Source organism: Camelus ferus, chromosome 13 (assembly GCF_009834535.1).
Source record: "Camelus ferus isolate YT-003-E chromosome 13, BCGSAC_Cfer_1.0, whole genome shotgun sequence".
Taxonomy (NCBI): Eukaryota; Metazoa; Chordata; class Mammalia; order Artiodactyla; family Camelidae; genus Camelus; species Camelus ferus.
In genome coordinates this window covers 46,940,111-46,960,160 of record NC_045708.1, presented here as the reverse complement: position 1 = coordinate 46,960,160, position 20,050 = coordinate 46,940,111, and the positions used below count along the sequence as shown (strand labels likewise).

The 20,050-nt window shown below is 38.2% G+C and overlaps 1 protein-coding gene across 1 annotated transcript in view; it reads right to left on the bottom strand.

Annotated features, from left to right (window-relative positions):
* Positions 1 to 5,312, bottom strand: part of PGM1 (phosphoglucomutase 1) — a 46,693-nt gene extending 41,381 nt beyond the window's left edge. Inside the window, exon 1 of the mRNA XM_006181267.3 lies at positions 4,848 to 5,312. Within this exon, the coding sequence (XP_006181329.1) occupies positions 4,848 to 5,093 (246 nt within the window). The 5' untranslated portion in view covers positions 5,094 to 5,312. The remainder of the gene's footprint in view (positions 1 to 4,847) is intronic.
* Positions 5,313 to 20,050: the final 14,738 nt, after the last annotated feature.

Below are 20,050 nucleotides of genomic sequence, written 5' to 3'. Positions count from 1 at the left end.
GGAGTTTCAAAATGCTTTGCGCGCTAGACGCATCACTGGAGTAAGTGTACGGTTCCCAGAGTGGTGATTCGGCAGAGTACAATACTAATTTGGATATATAAGTTCAAATATGTTTGTAAAAAAAAGAAATCTGATTGCTTACACTCATGAAAATGAAGAAGCTATTCTCCTGGACAGATTTCTCCTCCTTTTTTTGACAGCCTGGTTGGCTTTGGACAAGGAGTCTACTGAGAAGGTAGACTCATCTCCTTCAGAAAGACTTCGCTGGACACACAACCCCTCCCACACACCCCCACCCCAAGCTGGGGCAGGTGTCCCTGCCCTGAGCACCTGTCCATAGCCATCTCTTTTTCCTTAGGTATTAGTGGTTATGAAACTTAGGGGTGATTGTCTGTTTTTATTTTCCTTCTTCAACTGGGGGCTCCTTGAGAACGAGAACGTTATCTTCGACTCTGTATCTCTGGTGTTCAGACAGTGCACACAGAAGTACAGGACACTAACTCCTGCCCTTGACATGAACCCTTTGCGTTTGCTTCTCATGCACGCAGGCCCTCACTTGCCAAATAAAATTTCCTCTTCTTGGCAACCAAAATTGAAAATCCAGTCCATGTAAAATCCACCCATATAAATGTACGGAGACCTAAGGTACAGTAGTGGTTGCTTAGGAATGAAGGTGTAGGGGAGCAAGGAGTGACTGCTAATGCATGGGGCTTCTTTCAGGGTCATGGAAATGTTCTAAAATTAGATTGTGGTGATGGTTGCATAACTGTAAATATACTAAAAAATACGGAGTTGTACACTTCAGATCGGCGAAATGTGTGGTTTGTGAATTACATCTCAATAAAGTAGTTTTATTTAAAAAGTTCTCCACAATGGGAATGACTGTGCCTTGGCTCCTTTTGAAAGCAGTAATTGAAATAAATCATACTCAAAGTCTCTTCAAAAAAATCCATGGAGGTGGGTGGGAAGGGACAGACTGGGATTTCAAAATGTAGAATAGATAAACAAGATTATACTGTATAGCACAGGGAAATATATACAAGATCTTATGGTAGCTCACAGAGAAAAAATGTGACAATGAATATACATATGTTCATGTATAACTGAAAAATTGTGCTCTACACGGGAAATTGACACAACATTGTAAACCGACCATAACTCAATAAAAAATATTTTTAAAAAAATCCAGGGAGAGGCCATAGCTCAGTGGTAGAGTGCTTGCCTAGCATGCACAAGGTCCTTGGTTCAATACCCACTATCTCCATTAAAATAAATAAATAAGCCTAACCCCCCCCCAATCTAGTTACCACACTAGAAACACACCTCACATTTTATATTTTACAAGTTACTTCTGCATGTACTGCTTCATTTCCTCACTAGAACAAACATTTCATGTGTCTCTGGCCCACAGTCACAGAGTCAGGAAAAGAGACTAGGAACTGTCCCCTCTGTTCCTAGAATTCATAAGATGTTACTGTAGAAAACACAGACACCCCAGGGCTGTGTTCTGAATACCAGATTCCCACTGGGGGTGGCTAAGTACACTGTCAGTCTGGGTAAAATTTTAAGCAGTAAATGAGCATTTGGAAGACACCTCAAATTCTCTTCACTGGGGCTAATCTGAGTTGTGTTTGTCACTTACACCCAGTTGGGTCTGACTAACATGGCGTCCCTCTACATTGGTTGGGGCCATTGAGGGTCAGAGGAAGGTAGGAGGCAAAGCTGATACCTCTGGGGGAAGAGGTGGGGAGGGAGGTGTTAATACCTGCATCAGGTTGGGTGTGATTAACTTAGTGTCCCCATATTAGCCAAACGCTGGTAACATAAAGTTCTCCCCTCAAGGCCATACTGAGGTTTCCCCACAAGTGTCATTCAAAGAGTTTCCAGGTGAGAAGGGGCTGCCAGTTACTTTAAAATATGTTATTTCATGCAATACTCACAAGAGCTTCTCTGGGTTATGTATTATCATTTCTAATCTTTACAGACAAGGGAGGAAAAAGGATCAGAAATTGAATAACTTGCCCAAGAGAACCCTCCCCAAGTCCTGTGATTTTTATTCTTTGTGCCTAGAATTCTTCCCCCAACAAATTGACCTTAGAAACTCCAACTCACCCTTTAAACCTCAATTCCGCTACCATCCATCAGTGAAGACCTTCTTCGGTCATCTTCCCCGCCGCAGGTAGAGTGCTCCATGCTCTTGCCCCTTTAGTATTTGGCAAATACCTCCCTCATAACACCTAACATCCTGTGCTGTCTGCTTAGTCTTGTCTACCTCTCCCTCTAGACTATGTATTTCCTGAGGGCTGGAATATATTGTATCCCAAGTACTCAGCACAATGTCTGATAAGACTCAAGTACATAATACATGTTTAATGAAAAATTTATTGGTCATAAACTATATGCTAGCTTTAAGTGCTGGAACACATTTCAAGTGTATTCCACACACTTCACAATTCATAATTCAGGGCGATTGACTGAACAAGGATTCATTGAATGCTACGTTGTCTTAGGTACTGCAGAGAGGAAGTGTAACATGTACACTGATAATTTCACTGGGATTGGATTCATCTATTCTAGAGATATCTATGGGGAAAGATTAGGGGAGAGAGTGGCAGAGAGGGGCTGTTGGGGAAAGCTTTCTGAAGATGCTATCTGAATTGCACCAGAAAAGGAGAAGCATACTTAAATCCCTGGTGAGGAGAGAGAGAGAATAAAATCAGAGAGCAGTAAGCTAAGGACAGAAACCAAGGGAACAGCTAGGGTGTGGGTAGGGCAAGCAGTCTACATAGGAACTTTCAAAAAGACGAGTACAATCAGGAGAGAGTGATCATGGCAAGGGAATGAGAACTTTAAGAGTCCAAAGTCAGCAGTGCCAAATGCAACAGGAAGGTCAAATAAAGCAAGGCCTAAACAGTGTTCAATGGATTTAGCCACCAGAAAGTCCTTGGCAAGAGAAATGTCAGTGGAGTGGTGGACGAAGCAGAAGCCAGATTGCAGTGAGGGGGTGAGTGAACGAGAGGTGAGAAATTGGTGACAGTGAACACAGGCAACTTTTACAAAGATTGGCTAAAAGGGAGGGAAAGCAATACAGCAGTAGCTAAAGGGTGATGAGGTTTTAAGAACATATATTTTCAGTCTTAACCAACTCTTTCCTTCCCACCCCACATGCACATCCCTAATATTCTCACTATGCTGTAAGTTCCTTAAAGACAAGTCTTGCTGCTGAATCATCTTTTTATTCCACATATCACTCTGTACATAGTAGCTCAGTATTTGTTGAAGGAATGAATGAAATGCAAGTTCAACACAGGTGCTAACAGAGAAATGAAGGGATCTACTGGGATACAGCTTCTGTTCTTCTTTCAAGGGAATTTGGGGTTTTCTGAAAAGCCAGGAGCATAAAGAAAACAAATCCAGACAATCTTCACTCACTGATGCTAATAAACGTTTGAACCAGGAAGGCAGATGTAGACTGGGCCCAGTTTAGATTTGAGATGCTACTGGAAAATAGATTTTTAGATTTAAGGGTCCTTTCATTCCCATTCTCAGAAGCTGTTCAAGTTCTTGGAATTGGCTGGCCTGTCTGTACTAGGTTCTCAGTGCTGCCACTACAGTTCCTATTTAACCTGTCTCAGCTTCAGCTTTCTCACTGAGGCAACTTTCTCAGCTGAGGCAACTTTCTCACTGGCAACTTGAAGGTGCCCATAATAGCTTCTACCTCATCAGGCTGCAGGAGGATAAATGAGATATTGCCAAGTGAAGTGCTTTTCACAGGGCTTGGCAAAATGGCACTCTATATGTTAATAAAAGAAAAGAAATAAATTATTGCTAAAATACATAAAAATATTACTAAAGGGAATGAGTTCCAGAAGAGGTGGGTACAAGTCAAATCTACATTAAATATAGAAAGAAAACTTAAAAAAAAAAACTCAGAAAACTTTTTTTTATGAGTTAGTGAAAACCAGTCCTGATTTACCTATTTTATAAATCCACATTGCTAAGTATGTACCAGGTTTACTGAAAAACCTACTTCAAAGCTTCATCTGAATGGACCTGCCTAATTAAGTCAGTTAACGTTCCTTGGGGGTGCAGAACTAAGGTGTTGCGTTAATTTCCTGGTCTGCCAAGGCTGCTTGCAAAAGAGCGCCCATGGGTGTGTTTTAATGAAAATTCAGCTGCAGTCCCCTCAGTGGAACAGATCCAGAAACAACACCAGGCAAAGAGTAGCCTTTTCAAAAGCCTGCGCCCCAGCAACCAGGCCGCCCGAGGGCAGAAGCTCCATCCCAGCAAACTAAGGGGTGGGGAGGGACCCTTTGTAACCGCCTCCTTAGATCTGCGCGCTTGACCACTGTGGGGGCGGCTGCACGGAGCCTCGGGTTCACAGCCAGCGGGAAACGCCAGCCCCAGACGAGAATAGCAGGCAACTCGGCAGGATGCGAGAGGGTTCTGAGCAAGGAGGCGGCCTCTAACCTTTTCCGGGTTAGGGCGATTGCACTCTGTTCAGTAACTGTATCTTCACCGGCAGGAAAGGCTAATATAAATGTCAGAGGCCTGGACGGCGGCGAGGGGTTGGGGAGAAGAGAGAAGGGAGGGGCAGGCGGAGGAGAGATGGGCCTCCCAAGGTCAAGCCCGGCTCCCCCGCTCACGCCTCCCCGGGGCCCGAGTAGGGGGGTGGTGGGAGGAGGGGTCGGAAGGGCAGTTCTACGGGGCTGGGTGGCCACTCTCCGGCCACACCGAGGCCCCAGGCCGGGAAGGGCGAGCGCAGAGGAGCGTGGGGGTGGAGACTGCGGCGGCCGCGCGCGGAAGTGGCCCTGCGGGAGCAAGGCGGGAGTCGGCGCGTCCCTTACCCCGTTGGCGGCGGCGATGCGGACGATGAGCTGGATGGCCTCCTTCATGTAGAACCTGCCGTCGCCGCCCACCACCAGGGTGGCCTCCGGCCGGTGCGCCGGCTCTACGGTGGAGATGATACTCTGGATGAAATTCTCGGCATAGTTGGCGCTGCTCTGAAACACCTTCACTCGCTTCCGCAGCCCGCTGGTGCCCGGCTTCTGGTCTTGGTACGCCTTGGTCTTAACGGTCACGATCTTCACCATGGTGGCGACTTGCTTCCTGGGGCCCGAGCGGACTCTGCCAACCGAGGGGCGGCCGGAGCTGTGGCTGCAGCTGCTTTGGGATGAGGGCGCGGACGAGGTCGGGGTAACGCCGGCTCTCTCGGCCGTGCTCGTCCCTCCTCCTTAAAGAGACAGTGGACAGGGCCCTCCCTCTGCGGCCAGCCCACCTCCTTGCAGGTCCCGGAGGGTGGGGAATGGGCAGCGCTCACCCCCAGGCCTCCTGTGAGATGGGTGGAGCCTCTCTGATTTACCCTCCCCTCCTAAGCCAATCCACTGTAAAATGAAATCGGCAACTCCACCCCTAAGTGGAAGAGCAGAGCCTAGGTTGAGGACTGGGTCACAGGGCAAGGGTTGGAGGCAGAGTGGGAAAAATAGAGTAGGCACAGCCGGACTTAGGAGACTTAGGAAGGTTGCGCTTACATTTTTCCACTTCATGATGGTGTGAAAGTAATAAGCATTCGGTAGAAACCATACTTCTAATTTTGATTTTTGATCTTTTCCTGGACTAGCAATGTGCAGTACATACGCTCTCCAACCTCTGGTGATGTTGAGATGTGTGTGACGGGCAGGACGCAGCTCCCCGTCAGCCACCTGATCAGGAAGGGAAACAACCCAACCCGTACACTTAGAACCATTCTGTCCCCACACAACCATTGTTTCTCATTTTCAGCATTCAGTAAATTACACGAGAAAGTCGACACTTTAGTATAAAATAGGCTTTGTGTTAGATGAACTTGCCCAATTGCAGGCTAAAGTAATTATTCTGAGCACATTTAAGGTAGGCTAGGCTAAACTATGATGTTTGGTAGGTGTATTAAATGCATTTTCCCCCTTCTGATAATTTTAACTTATAATGGGTTTCTCAGGAGGTAACCCCATCTAAGGGGAGAAAGATCTGTACACTGACTTCCTGTGGTTTGGCTAGAGTTTCATATGTAAATAACTTTCTGGAAACACATTCTGAGGAATAGGAGGAGTGCCAGCCTTAGCTAGCTTTTATCACTCCTTATTCTTTCTGTTTTCTCTCTAAATACTAGAGTATTTGTGTTAGAAAAAGGAGGCAACTCTAAAGGTCTAATTCGACCTACTACTTTACATATGTTTATTGATGGACCACACACTTTAATTCCACTGGTTATGGTGGGTATACCAATAAGTAAGGCTTATTTAATATAATGTTTCTAACCCTTCCTAAAGTACAAATTTTACTTTTCCCTATTTTACACTTACAAAATGGAGATTCAAAAAATAAAATGGCTTGTCGAGATAACTACATGCAGGAGGCCAACTCAGATGGGTGTGGCTCCAAAACCAAGGCTCTTACCATGATTTGCCTGCCTGTCACCAGGATTGAGAAGTAGGAAATGTACAGGGAAGGCTTGATAAACATGTACAAATACAAGTTAAGGCTGAGTATGACTACCATCAAAATAAGTTATTCATGCAGTAGAAAACAGAGGAAGAGATCAAGAAGGACTGGTAGCCATAAAGGGTTGGAAGATACTTAATGAAAGAGACTCAATTATTAAGAATCTTCAGTCTTTCCTTTAGATTCAGCATCTCCCTTGAGCTGGTGAGAGTGATTGTCTCCTCTGCTTGAGAAATGTGTCTTTACAAGCTGTGTGACCTAGGGAAAGCTAGTTAATATCTGTGGGCATCCCTTTCTTTACTATAAAACCTATCTTAGAGAATTTCTGCAAGAATTAACAGGGTTTTGTATGTCAGTAGTTCTCAATCATGGATACACAGTAGACTCACCTGAGACACTTTGGTAATTACTCATGCTCTGCTCCAAACAGGTTCAATCATAATCAGCTGATGTAAGTAATTCAGGTAGCATGATGCCTGAAACATAGAGGCCATCAAAAAATATTAGCTCCCTTTCCCCAATTCCAAAACCAGAGTGTATCATTAACCTGTGAATTTGATTATATTCATGCCCCTTTAACGATTATTTGGTGTATCTTGATCCAGCAGGAAGGCTGACAGATGCAAATGACTGCTGACTCGCAGAAAAGTGTTGATATACATGTTGATATAGGTGTTATGTAGATATAGATATGGGTTTTGATAGTCATTATAGATAAATTTCAGGGGCAAATAACATGTGAAAACTGAAACCTGGAGGGGGAGGGTATAACTCAAGTGGTAGAGCTCACATGCGCGAGGTCCTGGGTTCAATCCCCAGTACCGCCGTCAAATAAATAATTAAATAAACGAACCCCCTCCACCAAAAATTAAAACAAAAGAAAACTGAATCCTGGATTGCTGGTAATGATTTCTAATATTTAATGTAGAAGTTCACAAAGCTTACAGAGTAGTATCATCTTATGAATTAAGCAGTATAAATCAACCCCTTTTTTATGGACTAGAGAATTGGGAATAGAATGTTGAATGTAATCAAGGTTACTTGGCTCCAAAAAAATGAAAATATAGCATAGAATCACTGAGTCTTAGAAATACCTACCTCTCAGAGTTGTATGGATTAAATAAGATATTGAATACTGGGCTCCTCACATAGTACTAATACTTACTCAGTAAGTGGTAACCCATTGTAAAACAGTGGACTCAAATTCAGATCCCATGGGCTCAAATTCAGATCTCTATTCTACACTCTTTGGAACTAGGGTGAGGCTTTTCATTCAAGAGGAATAGTCCCATACTTCTCTCAACTCAGAAGTTGTAACAGTTAGCTTTAACTACATAACAAACCACTCTAAAACTTAGACAATCACCATTTATTATTATTGCCCATGATTTTATGAGTTAACTGAGTGGTCCTGCTGATCTGGACAAGACTCAGCTGATCTTGGCCAGGCTCCTGTGGCAGGTGGGCCCCACAATCCTCACCTTCTGGTAAACATACCATTATGTAATCCCTTACTTTTCTTTTTTTAAAATTTATTATTTATTTATTTGTTTATTTATTTATTTATTTAACTTTTCTTGTTGTGTAACAAATTACCACAGAGTCAACAGCTTAAAACAACACCCATTTATTGTCACAGTTCTATAGGTCAGAAGTCTGAGCAGGTTTGGCCGGGTTGAATGTTCATAGTAAATATACAACAAGGCTGAAATCGAGATATTGGCTAGGCTGGGCTCTTATCTGGAGGCTCTAGGAAGATTCTGCTCCCGAGCTGATTCAAGTTGTTGGCAGGATCCATTTCTTTGCAGTTGTAGGTCTGAGTTCCTTGTTTCCTTGCTGGCTATCAGCCAGGCTCCACTCTGCTCCTCACGGCTGCCTACACTGAGTCCTTCTCATGACTGCAATTTCTGACTCCCTCTTCCACCATCAGCCAGAGAAAATGCCTACTTTGTAAAGGGCTTGTGTGATTAGATTAGACATACCTGGATACTCTCCCTTTTGCCATGTAACAACTATCATGGAAGTGATATCTCATCATATTGACAGGTTCTGCCTACACTCAAAAACTGACTTAAAGAGAATTCCAAGTTGTAGTGCTGAGAGAAGCAGCAGAATGATTCCTGTTCCCTCCGGGGTGGCAACTGAAGTAGGAAAAGAAGCCACTGGACCTGAAGTGCCCATACAAACAGAAATGAGAATTCTTTGCTGTGTGGACAAATGACCAATAATTACACAGGATGATTGTGTGCCTCCAGTGTATCAGAGGCCAGGTATTCTTCCCCAGTGCTTTGGTGCTGTGTACCTAATGATAGCCCCAGATGGACTATGTCAGTCAAATGAAATAGAAATCAAGATGAATTCTAGAAAAATAAATATTATCTCCTGGACACCTTTCTCATGAACTGATATTTGTATCTACTTGTAGAAATCTAATTCTCTGCCACCTGAGGAGAATGGACTTTTGGAAACATTAAGTTGTAATAGAAAAAGGAAGTTCTCTTTCCTGCAGTTAGAATATGGTGAGATGTGTACCCCTTTTGTCTTCTTCCTGATTCATACTTTTTCATGCTTATACAGTAGATCTACTTTCATTAATTAATCCTAATAAAAATCAAAGATGCAGTCAAAGATTTATCAAAAGATATTCTAACTCAGAAGTACTCATAGTATGGCCCTAGGTAAATAGTATAATATGAAAGAAACAAAACTCTATGTATATTATCCTATTTGAGTGTTTTAATTTTTTTCCTTAAGAAACACACATGCAAAAGACTAGAAGGAAATAGGTCAACATATATAACAATGTTTACCTCTGGGCTGTGGGATAGGCTAATTTTAATTTTTTTCTTTATATGCTTTATATGGATTTTCCATGTTTTATATCAGGTATTTGTATTATTTTATAATAATAATACATTTTATTACCTCTTTTAAGTGATAATTCTCATGTTATTTCATTAATGAGTTTTCTTTTATCTTTTAGATGGTATTAATTCATTCATGTATTGATTCATTCACTCTACAAATATGTTGCTTTTGAACTTCTACTAAACACCAGCTCTTTAAAAGGTGTTAGGTGAACAAGTCAGAATGGTCCCTGGTCCCACAGAGCTTGCAATATGTTGGAGGAAACAGATACTGAATAACAAATTATAATTGTGATAAGTGCTACAAATACACACTGGTGTTTTAAAATGTAAATAGGAGGATCTATCAGGGAAAATATCCTGGAGGAGGTGATGTATAAGCTGAGTACTGGAAGAGTAAGAAGTAGTTGTTGGCCAGGTGAAAAGGATATTCCATCCCATGAGAGGGAATGTTAAGGCGGAAGGTCTGAAGTAAAGGAAATTTTGTGTCATCAAGGATTTAAAAGGCAGCCAGTGTAAATGTGACAATGAGTGTGTATATGTCCATGAATAACTGAAAAATTGTGCTGAACACTGGAATTTGACACAACATTGTCAAATGATTATAAATCAATAAAAAATGTTAAAAAAAAAAGATGTCAACAACAGAGGAAGCTGGGTGTGGGGTACACGGGAACTCTCTGTACTAGCTTTGCAATATCTCTGTGAACCTAAAACTATTCTAAAATAAATTGTTTATTTAAAAAACTGCAAAAAAAAAAAAAAAAAAAAAAAAAGAAAGGCAGCCAGTGTAACTGCAGCATAGAAGCTGAGGAAGAGAGTAGGGGGCCTGATCATGTCAGGCCGTCTAGATGGTGTCAAACATTGGGATCTTCATCATAATAGCAATGAGCAACCAAAAGCGTGATTTTTTTCATTTGTGGTAGAATATACATAATATAATTACCACTTTAACCATTTTAAGTACATTCAGTGGCATTAAATACATTCACATTGTTGTGCAGTCTATCACTGAGATAGATGGTACCACTGTCTCCAGAAACTTTTCTTCAGCCCAAACTGAAACACTGTACCCATTCAACAATCACCTCTCATTTCTCCCTCCCTCAGCACTTGGAAAGCACCAGTCTACTTTGTCTCTATGAATTTGACTATTCTATTCTCATGTAAGTGGAATCATACAATATTTGCCCTTTTGTGTTTGGCTTATTTCACTCAGCATAATGTCTTCAAGTTTCATCCCTGCTGTAGCATACAGAAAGGGTTTTAAAAGCAGAGGAATACTACAATCATAGTAGCATTTTTAAGAGATCACTCTGGCTGCTGTGTGAATGAATGAAAGGAAAAAAAAAGTGGGTGAAGTGAAACTAGATGGGCAAGTGGAAAGCTACAGTGGCTTGTACTAGGGTGAAGTCAATGGAGATGTATGGAAGCGAATAGACTCAATATATTTTCAGGAGGTAGACTCAACAGAACTTGCTGGTAGACTATATGTATAGGGTGCATGACAAGGAGTGGTGTTTCCTAGCAATCTGGGACTGGGACCACTATAAGAAATGTGGGGTTGAAGGGTAAGATGAATTCTGCTTTAGACATGTGAAGTCTGAGGTGCCTGTCTTGCATCCAAGAGGAGTTACAGAATAAGGTATTAGACATAGAGGTCTAGAGTTTACAAAAAGGACCTGGCCAAGTGACATGAATTTATAACCCATTAGCATATGGATGCCATTTGAAAACGTGCGAGTGAATGAGACCACCCAGGGAGAGACTATATAGCACAGGGTAAAAAATAGAGTCCAACGCCAAGTTCTGAGAAACTCCTCCGTTTAAAGGCCAAGAAGTGGCAGTGTGAAAAAGTTAGGCTTTTCTACCTTCGAAAAAGAACTTCCTTAGGAACATCAACCCAGCAGGATGATTTAGATGTGTTTCTTCCCTGCCATCCAGCCTCGCATAAACCTGAGTTCAAACCTATTGGGTTACACTCAAAGGGAAGGAAGATTTACTTGTCAAGTAAGTTACTAATATGCCATTTAGGAGCTTTCCTATAAACCAAATTATCCAGAATTTCATTAGGTTTGATCTAGGTCAAGGAACGAGCAGTAGGCAATTCTGTGACAGGGTTAAATGATTTCTCTGCCTACATATACAAGTGTGTATAAATGGGACGTAGGCTACAACTTTGCTTAATAAATGTACAATGCTTGGTCAAATCCCATTTCCAAATACACTGTTCATCTATTCATTTTAATGGACATGCTGGGGATTGAACCCAGGACCTGGCACATGCTATGCACACTGTTCTATCACTGAGTTATACTACCACCTTGGCCCCTGCTGTTCATTTAAGCAGCTTTACCTTCACCATTCATAAATCATCATTTGCATTCTAACGAAATGATTTTAAGAAATGTGTTCACCATAGGATATCAATATTTGATGACTTTAACAAATTGCAAATAGTATATACACGGAATTTATAATGAAAAACACATATATGGAATTTATAGTGGAAACACTGGATAGTGAAGTCAGTGATCTAGTGGGATTAACCATTTAACGGTTATTAGTTATATGGCTCTTACAGAAATTGATTATCAAAATAAAAAATACTGAAAAATAATTCATTAACATATAGATAAGCCTTTAGCACCTATGTAGTATATAATAAAAACATGTATCACATTGTTAAAAACAAGACACAACTCGGTATTTGTTCACACTCAACTTCCTATCTGGTGGTATCAAGAAAATATGTATTGAGGTAAAATATATATTAAAGAATACTGGAGCGGTCTCAAGTTTAGGCCTAGAATGGTTACCCAAATCTCTCCCCTACACGAGAGTTCTACTAGGTCTGAAAAGCAGTCTCTCAATTCTGAGAAATCTGATGGAATAGGTTAGTTGTAGATAATCTTCTACGAGAATTTTCATTAGTTAGTGCTGTCAGATAACTAACTGATGATTCCACATCCCCACACAAAGTAATACTGAACAACATTGCAAAAGTCATTTTAGTTCTTTGTTAAACCTAAATCATAGGCTCTTTGTGGCTGGAAATTTAGTTCACTATGTTAAATTTTGATCTGTTTGTAACTTGTTGTTTTGACTTGTTCCTACATATGGAAGCAGTATGAAACCATTTAATATCTATTTTATTTGTATCTATGTTATTCAAGTGCTTAAAACTTTTATTTGAATTAACGTTAATGGATATCTGAAATCAGTGATTCTGAAATTAAGTTTGTTCCTGTACCAAAATAATAATAGTTTCTGAACTCATGTTTCAGTGTCAAATAGTTATTCATGAAGCTCTATGTGAAAAAGATTGGTATATGATAAATTGGACTCTCCTTAGAATTCATTTTTGGAATCTACTACAAAGGATATCAGAATTAATTTATATGAATATTTGATATGCAAATATTAATAATTTAAATGACAAAAGATAAGATTTTTAAATATATAGATTATGAAGGACATTTTAAAGAGATAATGAATGTCTTCTGTTATCCCATTTCATCGATGTTCTTGATTACAAAATCAAGATGTTGTGGTAGGCTAAATAATGCCCCCCCAAAAAAGATCCATGAATGTCATCTTTTTTTTTTGATAAAAAGGGACTTTGTAGATATAATTAAGAATCTTGAGATGGGGAGATTATTTTGGATTAATCAGGTAGGCTCTAAATGCAATCACAAGTGTCCTTATAAGAGGGAGATTTTGACTTGAGAAGAGGAGAAGACAATATGACCATAAAGGCAGAAACTGGAGCAATGCAGCCACAAACCAAGGAATGCCAGGAGCCACCAAAAGCTGGAAGAGGCAAGAAAAGCTTTCTCCTCTGGAACCTCTGGAAAGAGCACAGCCTTGATGACACCTTGATTTTGTTCAATGATACTGATTTTGGACTTCTGACCTCCAAAACTACAGGAAAATAAATTTTTGTTATTTTAAGTCACAAAGTTTGTGATGATTTGTTACATTAGTCATAGGAAACTAATATAGATGCTTTAATTTTACAGAGATGTGTGAGCCTGGAAATTCATGGCCTAATTCTCTAGGGCCTAAAGTGTGACTTCAAGTGGTCAGCAAGAGATAGAATAAGAAAAAGAAGGCTATCCTAGCACTATTTACAATAGCCAAGACATGGAAACAATATAAATGTCCATCAACAGATGACTGGATAAAGAAGATACACACACACACATACGTATATATATATACATATATATATATATACATATATATATATACACACATACATATATATATATACACACACACACACACACACACATATACACACACACACATTGGAATACTACTCAGCCATAAAAAAGAATAAAGTAATGCCATTTATGGCAAAATGGATGGACCTGGAGGTTGTCATTCTAAGTGAAGTAAGCCAGAAAGAGAAAGAAAAATGCCATATGACATTGCTTATATGTGAAATCTCAAAAAAAAAAAAAAAAACCAGACATAAATGAACTTATTTACCAAATAGAAACAGACTCACAGACATAGAGAACAAATGTATGGTCACCAGGGATAAGGGGTTGGGAAGGGATAATTGAGAGTTTGAGATTTGCACATACTAACTACTATATATAAAATAGATAAACAACAAATTTATACTGTATAGCACAGGGAACTCTATTCAATATCTTGTGGTAACCTATAATGAAAAAGAATATGAAAACAAATATATGTATGTATATGAATGACTGAAATAGTACGCTGTATACCAGAAATTGACACATTGTAAACTGACTATACTTCAATAAAAAAGAATGGAAATTTAAAAAGAGAGAAAAAAAGAAAAAGAAGACTATCCTAAGGCTCTACCAATGACTAAACAACAGGGGAAAGTATATCAGGTATAGCACAAATAAAAAAGGAACCAAGAAAATCATGGAGGTAATTATTTCCAAATTTTTTTTTGCTTAAATTATCTGAACAAATTAAATTTTTTCTTCAGTTGTCTAGGAGAGAGAGTCCCTGTTTCACCTACTATGTAGAATTGAACACAACACACTCTGAGTGTTCTATATACCACATTGAGATTCTGAATATTCCTGATCAGAAGTAGCTTAGATTGGCTTTAGCAATTTTTCCTCATGAGTGAATTGTTCTATTTCCTTTTTTTGACATTACTGACTCCTATAGCTCCTGTTGTATATTTTCTTAATTTTGAAGATATCTTTGAAATAATTTATATTCATTACCTTCACTTACTTTCCTTTCATCCATCCATCCTTCCATTCAAGTCACCTATGAAATACTTACTCAAAACATAGTACAAGATACTTAGGTAGGCTCAGATTTGTCATATAAGATAATATCCCTGTACTCAAGGAGTTTAAAGTAGGAAAGTACAGATGTATACAAATTAATAAAATGTAAGAAACAAGGCATGAGTCACAAAAGTATGGATTTTAAAAGCTAGTATTAGAATAAAAAGGTTCAAATCAATAATCTAAGCTTTTACCTTAACAAACTAGGAAAAGAACAAATAAACCCAAGACAAACAGAAAGAAGAAAATGATGAAGAGCAGATATCAATGAAACTGAAAACACAAGAACAGGGAAAATCAATTAAACAGAAAGTTGGCTCTTGGAAAAGATCAATAAAATTGATAAACCTCCAGCAAGTGACAAAGAAAAAAAAAGAAGATACATTTTAGTAATATCAGGAATGAAAAGGGGGATATACAGAACCCATAAATAATTTGTAAAACCTCTATGTGCATAAGTATGACACCTAATAAAATGGGCCAATTCCTCCAAAACAACAAACTACCAACTACCCCCAACCCAAGATGAAATAAATAAACTGAATGGTCCCATAACTGTTCAAGAAATTGAATTAGTACTTAAAAACCTCCAAAAAAATCTCCACACCTAGATGGTTTCAATGGCAAGTTCAAACAAATATTTAAAGAAGAAATAACACCAATTCCATACAATCTCTCCCAGAAAATAAGAGGAGTGAACATTCCAGACTCACTTCATAAGGCCATCATTGCTCTGATACCCAAACCAGACAGACATTACAAATCGAGAAAACTAGTGACCAATATCCCTCACGTACATAATCACAGAAATGCTCAGTAATATACTAGTCAATTGAATCCACAATATATACAAAGAATAATGTATCGCAACCAAGTAAAGTTTACCTTGAGAATGAAAGGCTAATTCAATATTTAAAAATCAACCAGTGTAATCCACCATATTAACAGTTTAAAGAAGAAAAACCATAGGATGATGCAAAAAAAAAAAAAAAAAAAAAAAAAAAAAGGGCAGAATTCAGCTTTCTTGGCAAATTAGGAATAGAAGGAAACTCCCCAAACCTAATTAAGGGTTTCTATGAAAATATCTTCAGCTAACATCATCTTAATGGTGAAGGACTGAATTCTTTACTCCCTAAGATTGGGAGCAAGGTAAGGATATTCACTTTCACCATTCTTATTCAACATAATTATGGAAGTCTTAGACAGTGCAATAAGAAAAGTAAAAAAGAAAAGACATACAGATTGGAAAGAAAGAAATGAAACTATTTGCAGATGACACATTTTTCTATGTAGAAAATCCCAAGAAATCTACAAACAAAAAATCTAGGACTATTAATTGAGTTTAGCAAGAGTCTCAGGATATAAGACCAACACACAAGTCAGTCATATTTTTATATGCTAGCAATGGACAACTGGAAACTGAAATTTAATAAAAAGACTTTACTCATAAAAAAAACTTTAGCTCATAAAAATAAAATATTTAGACATAAATCTATTAAAGGATATATAGGATTTGCATGCTAAAACTATAAAATGCTGATGAAATAAATAAAAGAAAACCTAAATAAATGAAGAGATATACCATGTTCACAGATTGGGAGCATCAACATAATAAACATGTCCGTTGCCCCAAATGACTGATACATTTAACACAGTATCAACTGAAATCCCAGCAAGACTTTTTGTAGACATAAACAAGCTAGTTCTAAAATTTCCTTGCAAAGGGAAAGAAACAAGAATGGCTAAGATGACTTCGAAAAAGAACAATAAAATTGAAGGAATCACATTACCTGATTAACAAAACTTACTACATATAAAGCCACAGTAATCAAGACAGTGTAGTATTGTTTATACTGGATAGATCAAGGGAACAGAATAGAGAGTCTAGAAATAGACCCACACACATATATGGGTCTATGTGGTCAGTTGATTTTCAACCAACGCATAGGAGCAATTTAATGGAGAAAGGACAATCTTTTCAGCAAATGGTGTTGGGATAATTAACATCCATATGGGGAAAAAATGAACCCCAATCTAAACCTTACAGCTCACACAAAAATTAACTCAAAATAGACCATAGATATTAATGTACATAGTAAAACTATAAAACTTTTTGAGGAAAACAGGAGAAAATCTTTGTGACCAAGGGTTAGTCAACAACTTCTTAGACCTGACACCAAATGCATAATCCATTAAAGGAAAAATTGGTAAGTTGGATTTTACCAAAATTAACCACTTTTGCTCTCCATATGATACAACTAAGAGAATGAATAGACTAACTATAGACTAGGAGAAAATATTTGCAAATCACATATCCAACAAAAGATATGTCCAGAATTTATAAAGAATCCCCAAAACTCAACAGTAAGAAAACAACCCAATTTAAATGGGCAAAAGACTCACTGAAGAGGATACATACAGATAATAAAGAAGCATATGAAAAGTTGCTCAATATCATTGGCCATTAGGTGAATGAAAATTAAAACCACTGAGATACCACTGCACATCTGTTAGAACTGCTAAAATAAAAAATACTGACAATACTAAGTGCTAATGAGGATGCAGAACAACGGCAGAACAACTCTCATACATTGCTGGTAGAAATGCAAACTGGTACAGCCACTGTGGAGAACACTTCGGCAGTTTCTTAAAAATCAGACACTTAACATATGATCCAGCAATCTCACCTCCAGGTACCTGCCCTTGGGAAATGAAAACTTATGTTCACATAGGAACCTGTACCTGAATGTTTATAGCAGCTCAAATGTTTATATTGCCCAAAATTGGAAACAACCTAGCAGATGAATGAATGAACAAATTGTGGCACATCCTTATGATGAAATACTACCTGGTAATAAAAGCAACAAACTATTGATATACCAACGTGGACAATTCTCAAAGGCCTTATGCTAAGTGGAAAAATTCAGTCTCACAAGGTTATATAATAACACGATCCCATTTATATGACATTCTCAAAAAAAGAAAACCATAGTGATGGAAAACGGATTAGTGATTGCCAGGGGCTAGGAGTATGGACCTGGAGGAGGGGACCATAATGGATAGTACAAGGGAGTTTTTTGGTGATGGAACTGCTCTGTTTCCTGATGGTGGTGGTGGTTAAATGAATTTACACATGTGTTAAATTAATAGAAATGTACAACCTCACCTCCCCCCAAAGAAAGGTCAAATTTATTGAATAATAATTATTTAATATGGAATTAAAATCTCACAGAAGAAAGTATTGATTTTAAAATAGAAGCTCAAGAAGCAGAATAGTTCCTTCTGGATTGGGGAAAAGATTAAAGGGTTCATGAAGGATGCAGCATTTAAAAAATGTATGTTAAAAAGTCCAGTGTGTAATACTTGTTCACAATCTATCTTCTCTGATAGACTATATATAATGAGGCCAGGAACAATGTCTAGTTTGTTCACCTCTGTATATGCAGTAAATAAAGCAGTACTCTATACATATTAGGCACTCAATGAGTATCTGACTAATTGACTTATTGTCTATGATATTAATATGCCGAGATACAATACAGGAAATTCTAGGAAAAGTGAAAAACATGAGAAAATGCCTTAAATTTCCTTTGTTTCCCCCTATCCTTTAAATCTCTCTTATCCCTTCAAGGATAGTTGAAGTTCCTGCTCATCCCCCCGATTCTTCCTGCCACACTAATCTTTCCAACTTGTCCAAACTAGTTCTACCTAACATAGTCTAATATTTTAGTGTAGTACTACTCAGTATTTTAAAGCCTAGGGCTCATTTCCTTTAATCGTTATTAAAAGGTGCCTTTTTCTATTATTTAAATTTTAAAATACATCATACTGCATGACTGAAAGCAAATCAGAGCACTACTTAGCTTCAAACCACACTTCTTTCATTCCTTCACTCCTCCAAGAGAATCTTATCACCTCTCTCCCCCCAAATTGGGCAAATCTTCCCTTCCTCTTCTGTTCTGATACCCTACCTCATCACTATTTATGTTCAATGATCAATGTTTACTAATTTAAGATGTAGTATTATTCCTTAATAGACTAACATGTAACTCATTTCCTCAGCTCTTTCTTTTCCTGAGGATAGAGATCATGTCTACTACTTCTTTATTGTAACTAATGCAGTGTGTTATAGACACTTGTTAATTACATGTCCTTGCACACCATTCACCAGTCTACTTGTCTTCTAAAATTGCTACTGCTCTGCTAAGAAGAAAACACTTCTTTCAAAAAGCTAAATCCAAACAATTTTTGCAACATGATTAGAAAAGGCACAGAGAAAGGTACTTTCTAGTAATGCTGCATAGTCATACCTGTAATAGCCGGAAAACTTACAATGCTGGTGTTCTGTAACTGGCACTATTGCATTTATGTTATATGTTGACATTAGCCTCATACAGATGACTGAACTTAAACTGGCTTTGAATTTAAGTTGGATGATCTTGTGTTAAATTGTAAAAAATAAAATTAAGACTATGAAATATTGCCTATTTACCAATGGTGTCTAAAAGAAATTGAAAAAATAGTTTTTAATTTGAGGGGAATAGAATCATATCTCTAACCCTTTACAAAAAAAATTAGGTCTTCTTTTTTAACATTCATATGTATCTTTAGAAATGAATTGTGTAAAAAACAGAGAATCTACTTTTAAACTACAAATCAACTGTGGTCAAATATCACAAATACAGGCAGCTGCCTACTTTTCATCTTCCTTAGACAACAATTAGCTGTAGTTAGTAAGTACAGACACTTCAAAGCAATCAAAATTCTTTACCCCTTAGACTTTCAGCAACCATTCCTAGTTCCTGGCCCCTAAATTGTGTCTCCACATGAATCCCATCCACTTCCCTTAAATCAATTCCATTATTTGCCTTATTTTTCCTCAAGTCATTACACAGTTCTTATTCTTCCCAGAAATCAAGCCCTAGACTGAGTAGCAAAAACAGGCATATAATCTTATGTAATGCTATCAGGGCTATCTCAATATGCCATTATACTTAAAACTTCATGAAGAAGTAACAGTCAGTACCCTTTTAAAAGAAGAAGATTTAGAATCCACTTAACAAATTAGAAATAATTTTTATATATTCTCTAATAGTGGGGTGTATGTCTGTGTATGGATGTATCCACAATACACAAAATATTTCCCCAAAGCAGTCTTAGAAGTCATAAAGGATTTAATCCATTGCTAAGAAATAGTATCAGCCTCTCTCTCTCTCTCTCCTTCTCTCTCTCTCTTTCTCTGTCATATGTGTGTGATAACGAATAATGAAATAATAAGCTCACCCTCTGGTGGACAAAACCAGAAATACATTTCCATTTTCCTGGATTATATCCAAAATATGATTAATGTGGAGTATTAAATTTCTGCTTCATATTTAACCAAGACCAAAAATAGATCTAAAAGAAGGC